The sequence below is a fragment of the Calypte anna genome, chromosome 4B (assembly GCF_003957555.1).
Source record: "Calypte anna isolate BGI_N300 chromosome 4B, bCalAnn1_v1.p, whole genome shotgun sequence".
Taxonomy (NCBI): domain Eukaryota; kingdom Metazoa; phylum Chordata; class Aves; order Apodiformes; family Trochilidae; genus Calypte; species Calypte anna.
Genome location: NC_044249.1, coordinates 20,145,553 through 20,162,132, shown reverse-complemented (window position 1 = coordinate 20,162,132; position 16,580 = coordinate 20,145,553). Strand labels below are relative to the sequence as shown.

The window sequence follows — 16,580 nt, the reverse complement described above, 5'->3', positions numbered from 1 at the left end:
CAAAACCTTGCCATGTGCACGCAGGATGGTGGGGTTTCTACTCATAGGGGGGATGGGAGAGAATAAAAAAAATTTATATAAATGTTGAAGCACTTGCTGGATGTGGCAGTGGAGCACCTGGGAATTCTTGGTACAGGAGGAACTTGGATGAAATTATGGAGATATCTTTTATACATGAACAGGAACAGCATATATGGTAATAAGTAAATAAATTTTATGCAATATCTGGATATTGTGCTAATGATTTTCATGGATGTTGTGTATTTTTTGTCTGTTCTAGGGAGTATGACTTCTGCAACATCACCCATCATTCTGAAATGGGACCCCAAAAGCTTGGAAATCAGGACTCTCACAGTAGAGAGGCTTCTGGAGCCACTCGTTACCCAGGCAAGTATCTCCAATTTGTTTTGCTTCTTCCTCTAGCCTAATGCTGTATTTACTCATTTTACATAATTGTCTTAATTACCTTTCATAATAAAAACCTGAACAGGTTTTGTTCATGACCTCTTGTGGAAAGCTCTATTCAAACATGTTCAGAAGTTCTTGTTCTAAATAATTTATAGTCTCTAAGTATGAGCAGGAGTACAGTAACAACAACTTTGTTTTTTAAAAGCAGTTTAGAAATTTAAAAACCAGTCAGTTTAAGACAGGGATCTGACCTGAGTACATACTCTTGGTTTGTTATCATACCATGGAAGACACTTTCCCATTGAAAACAAATGAAACCAACCCAAGTAAAGAAACTGCTAAAATCTGTTGTATTTCAAGCTGGGATGGATTAGGGGTGAGTGCTCAACTGGTTGTTCTTCAGCTGAGTAAAATCTGCTAATGGAAGTAAAAACATTGGTTCAGTGGTTTAAAAACAGCAAGGCAGAAGTGATGGCTACCATGTAGAAAATATAATATATAATATATATACTGGTGTTATTCAGCTTTTAACCAAGTAGTGGTTTCTTTATTGTCAGAGAAGATCTTTTTATGTCTCTGCATATCACATTTCTCATGTCTGTACAAATTTACTTGTGCTGTGAGGAGCAGGAGATGGGTCAAGAGAAATATGAAGACATCAAAGTTCTGTTACTATGAGTGGGTTTCTCTGAGCCTGGTTGCTGCCTGTTTGTTCCTGAGTTGCCATTAATAATGGGAAGCTGGTTACAGAATTTTATTCTAGTAAGTTTCAAGATGGCTAGATTCATGATTTCAAATACACACAGAAAAGTCTTTTTTTTTCTTCAAGGAATGCTCATTATATTAAAAATGAATGCCAGCCAACCCCATCTGTCCATCCACCTGTTGCTGGCAATTTTCTTGTACATGTTGTAGCTCTTGAGACTGATCTGCTGGTTAGAAACATTGCCCTTCTTCTGGGTGTGAGACCAGGCTGCATGGTTTTGTTTTCAGAATAAAGCAGATAAAATTACAAGTCACTGCTTCTTTAATTCCCCGCAAATGATGTCTCTGTATGGTTTCTATGTTCTTTACATATGAGTCATTACACCTTTTCTTATTTCTTTCTTTTTGAAAAAAAACAAAAGTTCTCTTTCTACAGATTATTCTGGACATGAAATTCTCCAGCAACGTACACAACTTTGCAGACTCAAAGGCAAAGTGATTTAGGTTTTATTTCACAGTCAATGATTTTCCTGTTTTATCTGCACTGTTTTTTTTTTTATCAACACCTTGCCCAGAAGAGAGAGGTGAAAGCACTAATGTAGTTCCAGAGTTTCTCAGGTTGCTTGGATTATCTTTTGCTTTAGCTAGATTTGTGTTTGGTAGCATGCCCCAACAAATGGAAGTAAAGAAATTACAAGTTCAGCTACAGGACATGGATTTCTTCAGTGGTGGAAATCAGGGTTGCCTGTGGTCCTTACCCTTGTGTTTTGATGAGGAACAATATATTTCTGTTTTAGAAGAAGGTCAGGAAGTCTAGAAAAAGTAAACCACATTCAAGAGGGGATAAAAAAATGTTTGGCTCATGTTTAATTCAAGATTTATGAACATTTCTGTTCTGCTTTCTTCATTTCATAGGTTTCTTGGATAGTATGAACATATAAAAAAAACTTAATTGACCGTGTAATTTAATTTCTTTGTTAGAGAAAGAAGTACTTTTCCTTGTTTTCCTCAACTTTGAATCCAATAAAGAACGTTTGACTAAAACATAGTTTTGTGAGCCAGACAAATGTAATCATGAAATCTTCAGTTTGTGTTTATCTGTTGCATTTTTAGCTTAAGTTAAAGCAGCTTAAGAAAGCTGCTCTTTCTGGTTTGGTCTGATAAGTTAATGATCATCCCAGTTTTAAGACTTTTCTTTTTTCTGCTTGAAATTGCACACACAGTTTGGCCAAGCCAAGAATAGCATCTCCTTTACCTCTGGTAAGACTTAGATTGCAATCTGCCTGGGCAGTGACAACCTCCACAATGTGTACATTGCACATGCAAAGATTTGGATCTCCTTAAAAAGTGTGAAAGCATTTTCCTTCCTAAAGAAAACATAAAATTTGAAACTTTATCTTGTTGAATAAATACAGAAATATCCAATCCTGGTTTAATTTGAGCTCCTAAGGCCACAGTAGATTTGTAAGAAATGCTTAACATAGAAACTGTAGAGATGTGAAGTTCTTCTATAAGACAGGATAGGAGAGAGAGAGATTCATTGGCCACAAAATACACCAAAATTGTGCTATACAAGTTTCTAAATGATTTTGAAACAAGTCCTTTGGCCAGGACTTTGGAGTCCTGAGGTCCCATGCATCCAAAATTTCTTGGATTCTCTGAATCTGCACCACCAAGACAAACTCAGGTTTTTTTTTTGGTGTTCACATTTGAATATTTAGAACGCCCCTCTTGTTATCCAAGCTGTGTATGGTTTGGAGAATGCTTGAAAAAGCCCAAGTGAGTCTTTGAACTCCAGAAATGCTAATTGAGCCTTTTGAGCCTCTTCATGTGTGTGTTTTGGGGATTTAGGCTCTGAACTCTGTATATTTAGGCACATGAGTGACAGATTTTCAAATGGTGGTTTGTCCACTGATTTCTAATGCAATTTTGGGGATTAATACAGAAATTTAGTGTGGATTTGAAAGAAGTTCCTCAGCAAGCCAGGAAAATGATGCATTAAAACTGAAGTTTAGACAAGCTCATTAGTGTTCCACATGAGAAAATATGGATAACTTCTGAATTGATTTAGAAGAAATTATAAGACAGGAAGGTTGTCTGAGCTGGAGGAAAAAAAAATAAACAAAAATAACCCCAAAACCCATTAACTGATCATGAGAACACATTAGAAACAACAGAATTGCATTTATCCTAGGAAGCCCTGACCTAGCAAACTAATTAAAACTAACTTTGGCTGTCAGAGAGGTAAGATTGGTGCTAGCTGGGGTACCTGGTTTCCCAGTGCTTGTCATCATGTTTAAAGAGTGCCAGGTCTGCCCTGCTCCATGTTACTGAGATTTTCTAAGAAATGTGTGATTGAAAAAATTTATTAGAATTTCTGTTCTCAACAGTATTGAATTTAATAATTGAAATATGTTTCTTTTCCCTGGCTTCAATGTGACAATTAGCTAAAAGTAGAAAGCAGTTGTATTTATGGCTTGGTTTGTTTTCTGAGAGTTTAGAACATTAAATTTTTTCTTACTTTCTTACAATTTTTTGATTCCATGAATTTTTTATAAGGAAATGTATAAGTAAAATCCCTCAGGGGATAATGCTTCTTATTCTCACCTTCATGCACAGTAGCCAAAATGAATTACACTTCTATTTGGCAGCCTGTGGGTGGTTTTCATAAGGAAAAAAAAAAATTCTGAAAAGGGCTTAAGTGCCTGTACCTGATATTTTATATGGAGCTGCACTATAGTGCTGGTGGAGGTTACCCATAAGGACACAGAGGAAATTTTTTTTTTTTCTTGGTATCTGGTGGCTTTGCTTAATAAAACAGAAATCTGAGTAGTAGTTATATATGTTAAGGAGGGAAAAAAACCTACCTCAACAAAGAAATAAACATAAACCAGCAATATCAATGCAATTTTTTTTTAAAACACCAAACATACTCCTGTGTTAACACATGGATGAAGGAGTTGTATGTAATTTTTGAGGATAAGATTTGCTATTTTGATGAGATTTCAATTTTTTATTTTTTTTTCTTTATTCAATAGTTTTTCCTAGGTATTTTAAACAGCACTGTGGCTGTTCTACAAATTGCTTTTATTACCAGCACTGTGCAGCAGCTGCCCTTTTTTTTAGGATATTTAATTTTTGGGGAATATTATGTATTATTTCAGAGTTGTAGCAATAGCAAAACAAACAATAGTGACTCTTCCTGATGCAGATTTTTGATGACTGATTATGGTTTTCTCAGCATGACACATTTTTGTCCTTCTGGAGTTGCTGTGAAGAGACAATTGTCTGCATGTTTTGTTTTGTTGTTCCCAGTAAATTTTAAGATGCCCACAGCTTACAATGAGCCAGTGGCATGTTGTGAGGCAGGCAAAAGTCATTAAATGATTTTTGATTTTTTTTTATATGTATTATCACTCAGTAAAATTAAGTAGCTATATCTATAAAATAAGTCCTTCAATAAAATTCCAAATAGCTTTAATTAGTTGGTATCTTTAGAAAAAAAGCCAATTATGGCTGATGCTATACTAGATGATTTCTTCTCAAAGACCTTCTGCTTGATCACTTCCCTTGTGCTAACTGTTCTCTGTGGGAAAAATATTACTGATTATTGTCATCAAACCCCACATTTATGCACATGCACACAGAGGTTTCCTTTTGGAGGGTTTGTGGATCTGTTTGCATGTTTCAGACAGGTTTAAGGAAAATAATAAACAGCTTGCCTGATATACCTGTTCCACTTGCATTAGGAACTGGGAAGATTTTTTGTGCAATTTCTGGTAGCTGGATTCAGTTACCTTCAAGGGAGGCCTAAGGGAATATTAATTAAAAAGGCTTTTTTCCACCAATCAAGCTCAATTCAGCAGTGCTATAAGGTCCATTTATTATTACTATGTTTTAATTGAACAGGACTGCTTTACCAATTTTGAAGTTACTTTCTGTTTAAGCTCTGTTTCTGTCTGAACCCCCCAGATCTGGGGTGTTTCTGGGAGGTCCAAGTACACATCAGGCTTCTCTGCCTTGGGCTAACTGGGTGATGGCCAAATCCTATCAGAAATGAATTTGGAATTTTTCTTTTCTAACTGAAACCAAGCATTAAACATTATTTGGGAAGTTATTTTGGTGAACAGGAGTAGAATCCACCTTATTTTCTCTAACATTATGCTGTGTATCACAACCTGACCTAGCTGAGGGTTACTTAGTGTAGGAAGGTTGGACTAGGGGACCTTTAGAGGTCTCTCCAACCCAAATTATTAGAAAAATAGCAATAAAAAAATACTGAACTAAAAATTGGCAGATGCCTATTAACTTTGAGGTTTTGTTGGTTTTGTTTTTTTTTTTCCATCCATTAGATTATCCAAGAAACATCTGCTACCTTCTGGCCATCCCTGTTTCTTCTTTGCCATCCAGTTCAGTAACATCTGTGCCTCTCTGTAAACTCTGAGTTCTACTGAGGATGGAGGCTTTTTGTGCTGGCTAAGGGAAACCTGAACTAAATTTTCCCTTTTCTATTGTTATTCTCCCTTGCTAGAAAGCTGTGTACTATTTATAGTCTGTAGTGTCCTGTAAGGTCTGAACCTTGTCAGTCTTATACTTCCCAGTGCTTGTTCACCTGTTCAAAGGTGTTTAAGGATGTGCTTGTACTTCTGAGTTTCTCTATATGAATTTTTTTTGGGGGGGAATGAAAACCTGGAGGGCTTTAGATCTATCCCAGAGGGGTTGGAACAAGGAGATCTTTAAGGAGATCTTTAAGATCTTTAAGGATCTCCTCCAACTCAAACCATTCTCTGGTTCATTACTCCCATGTTGTGTTTTTATGGAATAATAGTGCTTAAACTCAGAGGAATGAAACATGATGCCTACTTTTTTTTTCCCTCTTCTGCCACACAAGCCAATATAGAGAGAGGGTGAGAAAACTGTGATTAGTGTGTAATAGCTGGAGATTCAAGTTATTCTGGGAGTATCACAGGTGTGCAGTAAATATGACTCAAAATGATTATGCCTTCTCTACTGACTAACTCCGTATTCTTAAATACTTTCCAGTGAGAAACTTCAGTCTTTTTCATCATTAGCAAATTATTAGTTGTTCAGGATTACCAGAAAGATTTTGTTACTATTTTGTATGGAAAAAAATATTTCCACCCCAGTTTAACTGGAAAGAAAAAAAAAGTGTTTACTGCTTTTCAGTTTTGACTGAAAGAAATATAATTCATAAACACCGAGGAAAGATGGATAGCTGGAATAGATGATTTTGCTGATATTTCCAGTTGTGTTACCAATGCAAGCGTGACTGAATGGCAGTGGAGAGAGAGGAGGAAGGAACTGGATGAATTTTGCCTTCAGGGTAGGGCATTCATCAGGGAAGAATTAGTACAAGCAATTGCACAGCTGAAGCCCAGGAAAGGTTTGGTTACTGTCTTCATCCTGCCTACTCCAATGGTACAGCCTGGAGTTTGGAATCTTCTCCAGATAATTTCCTCACTGTCATCTTGTCCTGCAAATGGTTTTCTTGCAGCTGTTTTACAGAAGAGTTTTCAGGAAATGGGTTTGCCTAGGATTTCCAAACTCTAAGCAAGGAAATCAAACTAATAGGAATAATTACTGTAATAGGTTGGGGTTTTTTTTCTACTTGTATCCTTGAAGATGTGTAAGAAGATGTAGTGAAGCAGAGCTGAGCTTTTTTTCTGTCTTCAAACACAGAACTCAGCAGGTTCTTAACAATCCTGTTAATTTAATCATCTCTGTAGAAGGGGAACATCTAAAGGTTTGGAGGGAAAATTGGCCATGGCTGCATTTTCAGTTAATTCTTTTGGGTTTGCTTGAAAAGCATTTCTATGTTCTTTTTCTCCAGAATACCTTGTGAGCTACATGTTGCTTCCAGAAATTCTCACAGTGGACAAAAGTATCAGCAAATTCTAGTCTTTTATGCCAAAATTGCTAATTAAATCAGGACAGGTGTATCAGCTTATATTTTAATAGATGCTTATGTAGTTCATAGCCAGTGGCCTTGCTATAAAAATAATGGATTTGATTTTTGACTGTTAGGTAATTTCTTGTTGTCATCACAAACTCCTACTTACTAGAAGTGTATTTCCCAGTGCTTAAAATAAAAGACTTCCAAATTACTGCAGCAGATGTAAACACCAATATAACAATTTCTGTAACTTTAGTAGTTCTAAGCCTAGGATATTTTTGTAATGTAATGGAGTCCTTAACAGGGGTCTCGTTTGAAAGCACTGTTTTTAATGTCACCAAATGTCAATCAAATTATTAAAAATAGTGTCAGTCAAACGTTGCAAGCAGGGAGTTGGTATGATGATTTGTTAAACAGCAGCTTCAAAATAGCTGTCCTGATATCCAACTGAATGTGAGCTCATGGTAGCAAAAGCTAATGGCATCCTTCAGTGGATCAGCTGGTGAATTTAATGAATCAATATTATTGTTATAACAGTATTAATGAGATGATCATTGGAAGGATTCCCTGTTCTCAGAAAGATGTTGACAAATTGGAAAGAAATCAGAGAAGAGTTTTGTGTCTTTCAGTGGCAGAGTAAAATCTTGAGATGTATTTCATTTATATGCAGGCTTACCATTAAAAAGAAATTGTATTAAATTAACTGCTGGTATAGATTTTAAAGACTATTTCCAGTAGCATTTATAGAGTAAAGAATATTATAGGATTAATTTAAGCTAAATTAAAGTATAGGATTCACACTCTGAAAATAAAACATCCAAGCATTAAAATTATATTCAGTGAGAATTTTGAAGGGAGTATTTGCAGGAGTAGGCTGTACTGAGTTTTATGATCTCAATCAAAATACATATCAGTATGAGCAAAAGGTTTTATTGTAGTGAATGTTTTTCTATCTTACAAATTCTATCTGGAAACTGAAACTATAAATAAACTATAACTCACATGCCTTAATAGTTCTCTAAAACAGTGGGCAACTCAGTGCTACCACAATATTTGATTTTAAAAGTGGCCAGGTTTTTGAAGGGCATGGTTTGAATATTTTATAAAATCCAGTGGTATGGAGCAAGAACTATCTGAGCTTTTGGTGTATTTTCAACAAGACATTGATTTTCAGGCAGAGAAATGTTGAGGTGCATTGCAGTTTTTCCTTAAGCACACAGTCTAAATGACAATGTTTAATATTCCTATTTGGTAAATTAATTTTTAGTATCTCCTTCCACCATCTCATAAGTTGCTGGTGTTCTGGAATATTATGTGTCTTAGAAGCAAATGCTCAGGCTGTGAAAAAATGTCCTTTTCTACTTTTTCAATTGAATGATTAATGTTTATCCCTTGATATGGTGAAGTTTTGCTCTCATTAAGTTTGTTTCTGTGCACTCCTATAATAATTCAGTACTTGTTGATGAGACTTCTCCAATCTTTTACTACTGTATAATGGGGTTTTTAAGCATATGTAACTCCAGGGTAGCCTGTTCAGCACAGATGTGTTCAATATTGTGCTGATGACCTTTGAAGCAATGTTGCTGTGCTGAGCAGAAATTTTCCTTTATGTAGATACCTGGTCTTCAGAATAAGTCTTTTTAAAATCCTGAATGAGGTCAGTACTAGAGTTTTCATTCTGATTTACATTGTTGGGCAGTTTTGGAGCAAGGGATGAGTTTCTTGAGTTTTCACTTAAGGAATAGAAGGGTTCACTGAGGAATAGAAGGGTATTTTGCAAAAAGCCCCACACATAGTCCTAAAAAAGTATTAATTGCACCTTATTTTATGTGTTTTTCTTCAGAAATTAATTTTAAAGATAAAAATTAATGGAACTGACCACACAGACCCTTTTAAATGAAGAAGTACAGCTTAATTTTTGCTTAGGCAACGATTAGTGTGGAAGAGGACAAACCAAAAATAATTCCTCACTCGTTAAAAGTTCCTGCAGATCCAGTTCTTCAGGCTGTGGTCACTCTGCTTTCCACTGTCAAATCCCCTGCTGGAGCACTGGGATTTGGCACCCGTGGCTCAGCAGTGTCCTGTGCTGTGTCCCTTCCTCTGCATCCTGGAGCAGAAATGTCACAGCAGAACTCTGCACTGGAACCAGACTGGGTTGGTACTTCCTACATCAACAAGCCCATTTCTTGGTTTGAGACCTGAGATTCCTTTGACTCCTTCTCTTACCCTGTTTCATATGAACCCACATTTGAAGATTTTTATTTTTTTTCCCAAAGTTTCCAGATTTTTCACCTTTTGCCCTACCTCTAAAACTCTTGACAACATACGGCATATTCATCCCATGTTTCATTTTTCAGTTTGTTTGGGTTTTTTTTCCCCAACTTTATTTTGCTTCTCAGCATGCATTTGAGCTGGAAGGAGTGGGAGCAGATGGATCTGTGAATGTGAATGGCATTGGGGGGGGGGGTTGGAATGAAATGATCTTTAACATCTCTTCCAAGCCAAACCTTTCTATGAATCCTCAACTTATCTTCCTGACCAGACCTGGTTATGCACTTTGTAGGAAGCACTTGTTGTACCAAGTCCAGGTGTTGTATCTCTTCTCAAATGAACAATTAGATACTCCTGAAAAAGCTGTCACCCACAGCTTGGACAGGGGCACCCTGTGCTGGGTCAGGAACTGGCTGGAGGGCCGGCCCAGAGAGTGGTTCTGAACGGGGGCTGCATCAAAATGGCGGCTGTGGTGTCCAAAATGGCGGCTGTGGTGTCCCCCCAGGGATCAGTGTTGGGCCCGAGTTCTGTTCAATATCTTTATTGATGATTTAGATGAGGGGATTGAGTCCATCATCAGCAAATTCACAGACGACACTAAGCTGGGGGAAGTGTGGATCAGCTGGAAGGCAGGAGGGCTCTGCAGAGGGACCTGGACAGACTGGAGAGTTGGGCTGATCCCAAGGGGATGAGGTTCAACATTACAATGCCGGGTTCTGCCACTTTGGCCACAACAACCCCATGGGGAGCTCCAGGCTGGGCACAGAGTGGCAGAAAGGGACCTGGGAGTCTGGATTGCCAGGAAGCTGAAGAGGAGCCAGCAGTGTGCCCAGGTGGCCAAGAAGGCCAATGGCATCCTGGGCTGGTTCAGGAACAGTGTGGCCAGCAGGTCCAGGGAAGGGATTCTGCCCCTGTGCTCAGCTCTGGTGAGGCCACAGCTTGAGTCCTGTGTCCAGTTCTGGGCCCCTCAGCTCAGGAAGGAGATTGAGGTCCTGGAGCAGGTCCAGAGAAGAGCAAGGAGGCTGTGAAGGATCCAGCAGAATTCCTGTGAGGAGAGGCTGAGGGAGCTGGGGTGTTGAGGCTGGAGAAGAGGAGGCTCAGGGGAGACCTCATCACTCTCTGCAACTCCCTGAAAGGAGGTTGGAGCCAGGGGGGGGGTTGGGCTCTTTTCCCAGGCAACTCTCAGCAAGACAAGAGGGCAGGGTCTCAAGTTGTGCCAGGGGAGGTTTAGGTTGGAGATGAGAAAGAATTTCTTTCTGGAGAGGGTGATCAGACATTGGAATGGGCTGCCCAGGGAAGTAGTGGATTCTCCGTGTCTGGAGATATTTCCAAAGAGCCTGGATGTGGCACTGAGTGCCATGGGCTGGGAACTGCAGTGGGAGTGGATCAAGGGTTGGACTTGATGATCTCTGAGGTCCCTTCCAACCCAGCCAATTCTATGATTCTATGGGGAGTCAGTCAACCTTTCCAAGTTAGTTCTGGTCCTTTTGTTGCACAGCAACCTACTGATCTTTCCAACTCTGAAATCACAATCTCCACCTGTGCTCCTGAGCATCATATTCTTAGCACATGCGTTTCTTGTTCTGAAATCTTATCTACTGTTACTAATGGCTAAACTGTAAGTTTTCAGAGCAGGATTTTGGAGAAATGAGGTTTGCAACAGGAATTAATTTTCCTGACTGATTCCATTTTGCTCTATAGTAATGAAAATGGATTGTATCTGCTTATGCTAATAGTAAGTTCTTTTATTAGAATATATTCATATAGAAATGTAATGAACCCAGTGTACTGAATAGCTACTGAATATTGAGTTGTTTCCAGGGGATATATATAAACCTATTCAGTTGTCCCCATTGAATTACATATATCTGCACTCTGTTGTGCAGAATAATTAAGTTTTTACTACTCTGCCTGAAATACCTGAATTGCCAGCTAGTTTTTTACTTTCCTACAAAAGCAATTGGCTCAAGAAACAAGAAGAAAAGGGATGCATGAGGCAGTGTAATATTTTTTTTTTTGTTGTTTCTTTTTTAAACTTGAGGGACTTGACGCCTTCACCAAGTGAAATATGACAGTCTTGTGTATTGGAATGTGATGCATTTAAAAGTTTGTGGTAGAGTTTTTGCCCTTTATAGAAAAGGACTTTATTTGAGAAGCTGCTGTGTGAACAAAACTACAGAACTTGTTAGAGCAACTGGGAACATGGAGGTGTGTTCTTGGGGTAGTACTGGTTATGATCAGTCAGTTCATTTTATAATATGGCCAATGCCTTGCAAAATCTGCTTTTCTTTATGAGCTGCTCACATGAAGAATAAATTCACTGTTAAATAGTTATTTTTATTTGAGAGTTTCTGCATTTAACACTATTTAGCTTGTTAGTTCAAGGTGTATCTGGCTTACATCATTGATTTCCAACCAGAACTGATTACAGCTTTACAGACATGCCTTCTCATCCAGAGCATATTTTTAATTGCATTGCTGCAAATATCAAGAATTCAGGAAATATAATTAGATTGTGTGTTTGGAGCCAGAAGTTCCTACTTCCTTGCTAGCTTGCTTGAACAAGTAAAAAGGATTTAGGGTTGTTATTTTGTATTTTCATGTTGGTTGGTGTCTTGCTGGGTTTTGGTCTCATTCTTAGGGACTTTGCTGTGTTCCTGGCTTGGTTGCTTGTTTTTCAGGTTTTCTTAGGTTCATCACATGCTCAGTGGAAAGCTTTAGTGCCATGCCATTAAGATGAAAAGCTGGTTTTCTATTCTCAGTCAAGGTAAAATTTTACCTTCTAAGTCTTGTGTAGGATTGAGTGAGTTAGTAGGAGGTACCTAATACAGTCACATCCAGCTGAGAAGTAGTTCTGGACTCATTGTCTAGTACAAAGGAGTCTAATGATAAACCACTAAAATACCCAGTGGCCAAGGCCACTGTTTTTGAGCATCCTTAAAAAAAGGCAATAATCAAACACTTTCATTTTTGGGTAATACTTTCGTCTTAAATCTCAATTCTAAAGAAGCATTTAGCTTCCTAAAATGCTTTTAAAAATGCAAAGGCTTTGGTGCTTCTCAGGAGCCTGTATTCTAATAGTAGAGAAGTAGTTATTTTACAGAGACTATTTCCCCATCCTGTATTAGAATCAGGCACAACTCCAGCACTGCTATGAAGGACCTGACTTTCCTGACCTTAAATAATTAATCTGCTACTGCTTCTGTTGAACTGTGGCTTGTGGCTTCCACTGGACCTGATACCAAATGTTAAGAGTATGACAGGGAAGCCAAAGAATCATCACATTTTCTGTAATGTGGTCCTCTAATCTCCTTGTCCTCTTGCCCTCCAATCCTTTGCTTTTGCCAAGAGCTTAGTTTTGTCCCCCGGCACCATTCTTTGCCAAAATACCAATAAAACTTATGAACTATATGTCAAGAAAGTGCAGTTAGATACTTCTGAACTAAAAGGAAAATTACTTAAAATATTTAAGCTCTCATTCTTTACAGAGTGGAAATACTGTAAAGAGAAACAGTTTTAAATTTGGAGGTGATGGTTTTAGAAGTTTAATTTTTTGGTTTTATCTTCCTATAATAGTTGTATGCAGGATTGTCTCACTGCTACTGTTTGACCAGACTGTTTCTTGTCTACTAGTTCAAATACTTCCTTTGGCTAAAAAATGTCTAGTTATGACATCATTAAGCTATTATCCTGTGATATTTCTTCTCTTCTTTTCTTCCTTCCTGTTCTTGCTGGTTAAACCATCCAGGTACTTCAGATTCTTTTAAAATAATTGCAATAGAAACAGAACTGTTCTTTTAAACCTGGAGATTTCTGTGCCTTTCTTGAGGCCACTCTGTGGTGTTCCATGTTTTCCTCTGACAAATTCCTAGTAGGTCCTTGCTTACAGTAGGTATGTCAGTAGTTCCTTAAGGCTCCCATGGTGATGTCTGGTTCCTAGGTACTTCTTTGTTCTTTCTGACACAGCCTTTGGTCTAGTGTGTTTTTATGACAAAAAAGGCAGGATCAGCAGGGTTGCATTTTTTTTTTTTCCCTTTTGCTTTAGAATTTCCTGTTTTAGAGAAAATTATTTCAGGTTAACAGGCTGTTGGGTCTGAATTCCTCAGCTGGTTATAAATTGAGTTTTGTCTCATTTAAAGAAATCTCACTCATTCACTGGAAAGTCAGTCATGTAACAAATGTTCTGTATACTTGGCAGCCTGAACTAGGTATTTAATTACAAATTTTCCATTGAACTGCTGGCAAATACTTAGCTAATGTATACTTTTTAGGAGTCAATTTGGTTGCAGTGAGTCAGCTGCTCTTCTAACATTTGTCTTTCATGGATGTGGCCACAGAAAGCTGAGGTTTCAGAGGCCACGTATTAAGAAGATACATTTTCAAATGTAATGTATCCTTTTTTATAATAGCCTTTTCCTCAACTGTGCTACCCCATAGTGTACAGAACATTATTTTCATTGATTTACTTGCCAGTGGTTGGTGTGAGCTTATCTGGTGTGTATTTTGAGGTTTATTCCATAGGTGTGAGATGCTGTTGCTGTGCACTCTCTACATGCGATGATGGATTTGTCATTGTGGTATCTAAACATTCCCCAAGCAGTTTAATTAGCCAGAAAATGAACATGTGTAATCAGCATCTAATTTCACAAAAGTCCAACATGGAAGCTTATGCTGGGGGTTCCTGCATTTCCATTTATCTAAGGTAGAACTATCAAAAAATGAATTCTTTCATCAAAGTGTTGCTTATGCTGGATTCATTAAGTTCTGCTTTTGTCCACTGAGAGTGTGTGGTTAACTTGATATTCATAAAGCCTTCTATTAACATTTATAATTACATTTTCTCATACTGCATAATTCATTTTTACTTTCCTTGAGACTAAAGATGTTCCTTGCCCTTGTAAATTTATTTACTGTGGTCTTAATTTAGTAAATCTCGTAGAAGACACTGAAGGAGACACAAATAACATGATCAGAGGCTTTTTTTCAATCCTGTTTGACATATTTTCATTTTAGGTAACTAATTCTATATATATTAATTATTTCTGAGACTTGGGGGAACTCTGGTTTGATAGTCTTTTTTTGTAAAGATTCTCTGTTTGATGCAAGGTGAATATATGAAAAAACATCAGCATTTTCCATATCGATCAAGTAAGCATGATTAATTGCCCATATTGATCAATCCTAATTAACCACCTCAGCCCTGAATAGCCAATTACTTTTATGGCAAGAATCACACATTCCTCAAACATGTTTCCTTTTATAGGAAGCCTTTTAGGGGGTACAGTCTGTCACATCTCCCCCTCCCCAGCCAAAAGAGAAAAAAGAAAATAAAAAAAAGAGAAAAGAAAAAAAGAGAGAGGCTTCACCTTGTGAACTAGTTTGGGTTTGGTCCTAAATTAATTTAGAAAATATATTTTGTTAACTTTCCCCCCCCTCTGTCAGACTTTACATCATCCTTTATTCCTCGGCCCAGTTAATAAATTCTAAATTTGCATCTACTTACAGCTGAAGTGTGTGTGATAGTGAAGTATGCAGCAGGTATTTCTCTTTGCCACATCATGTTTATTCATTTGTCATCCACTTTATTTGTACAATTCCATCCAGGGAAACACAAGGTGCCTGATTAATTCCCACACAAGTGGTAGTGAGCCAGCCAGCCCATCTGCAGCTGGAGGGATGTGTGCTGGGTGTACTGGGAAGCAAGTGATGGAGAGTTGGGAAAACACAACAACACTTCAGAGTTTAAGATGCTCATTGAACAAGTACTCACAGAATAGTCTTGTCTTACTTATTCTGTGCACTTCATCCAAAACAAAGAAACTTCTTCAAGACTTATCCTCTCAAGGTAAATTTTCATGACAACAATGTTCTCCCTGAGTCTCTTACCAGGCTTGTATAAAGGCTTAGCATAATCTAGTCATAATGAACATCTGACCTGCTTTTCTCTTTCTTCCTAAATGGCTGAAGGAAAAAAAAATCCAAACATTCCTAGATGAGACAGATGAGCAATCTTATTTCTTGAAAGAAGAGAAAAAAACCTTACAAAACCTCTAAGGTGACCCTGCTGGCAGGGAGGTTGGACTTGATGATCTTTCCAGGTCCCTTCCAACCCCTAATTTTCTATGATTCTATGAGCTTTTGAATTGTTCCTTCTTATTGTTGAGGTTTAGACGTCCCCAGAAGGGATCACTTGGTCACATTTCAGAAAATTTTGGAAGTGGCAGTAAAAGCAAAAGCACCCATGTCCATATTCTTGTTGGGCAACCTCTTTGCCATCTCATACCTCCATAAATTGCATGGCTGCAGTGTTAGAGGTTGGAACACTGGGTCTCCTCTAAAAAAGGGTTGGAGTATATTGAAAAATAACTCATTTTAAGTAATATTCATCTGGAAATGGTAAAATCAATGTTGATGATCCTGTTCACCCAAAATTTTGGGAGTTTTGGGAAACTGGAGCAAGCAGGAAGACAATCTCATGCAAATTTATAAGTACTTGGGAACACAGTATGAGTGGTAGGTTGTGTCAAATCTAATACTAGTTCATGAGCTGAGTAATTCAGATTTCTTGTTTCAAGCTCTTACAAGTTTATATTGCTAGAAATATTAAGACTAAGAAGCTAACTTTTCCTTTTATAACTGTGTTTCTTATAATTCTGTTGCATGATTGTAGTTCTTATATACTGTGAGCTATTTACTGGTTTATTCTTATTAATTAGATTTATGAAAACAGTTGAAATTTCTGGTAATTCTACTATATTACCTTACTGTACAAGTACTTGTTTAGTGCTGAGTACCTGCTTAAGTGCCATCCTGGCTACATGTGTTTTGTTGAGATGGAGTCCTGATAGGAACTACAGCTTTCAGTCCTCTGTTTCTTTTTAGCTTGTTACCTGCAAGTGTCAGCTAAAAATACAGGGGAAAAAAGGGAAAAAAAAAAAAAAAAGTCTGTTGAGGTGCAAAAATCAATCCAGGACAGCCCTATTGATTCCCACTGTCACAAACTAGAAGGAATTGGATCCTGCCTGGTTTTTTCTTTAAGATTTTGTTATAGTTGCAAAGCAACATTTGAAACATTTACACTAACTGGCCTGTAAAATGCTATTTTTCAGAAATTTAGAACTGAAGTTTTATCATGGAGATTCTACAAGTATCCCTGGGTTTATCTCAATACACATGTGCTTTTAGAAATTGATTCCAACAGCTAAATGTAAAATCAAGTTACACAAAGACTGATTAAATGAAAATGATTTTTCTTGTCAAGGAGTGTGATAGATTAAAAAAA

General features: G+C 37.6%; 1 protein-coding gene across 1 annotated transcript in view; it reads left to right on the top strand.

The window, feature by feature from the left end:
- The first annotated feature begins 249 nt into the window (after nt 1-249).
- The window catches only part of CTNNA2 (catenin alpha 2), a 381,969-nt gene continuing 365,638 nt past the window's right edge, over nt 250-16,580 (top strand). Inside the window, 1 exon segment of the mRNA XM_030450894.1 lies at nt 250-387. Within this exon segment, the coding sequence (XP_030306754.1) occupies nt 250-387 (138 nt within the window).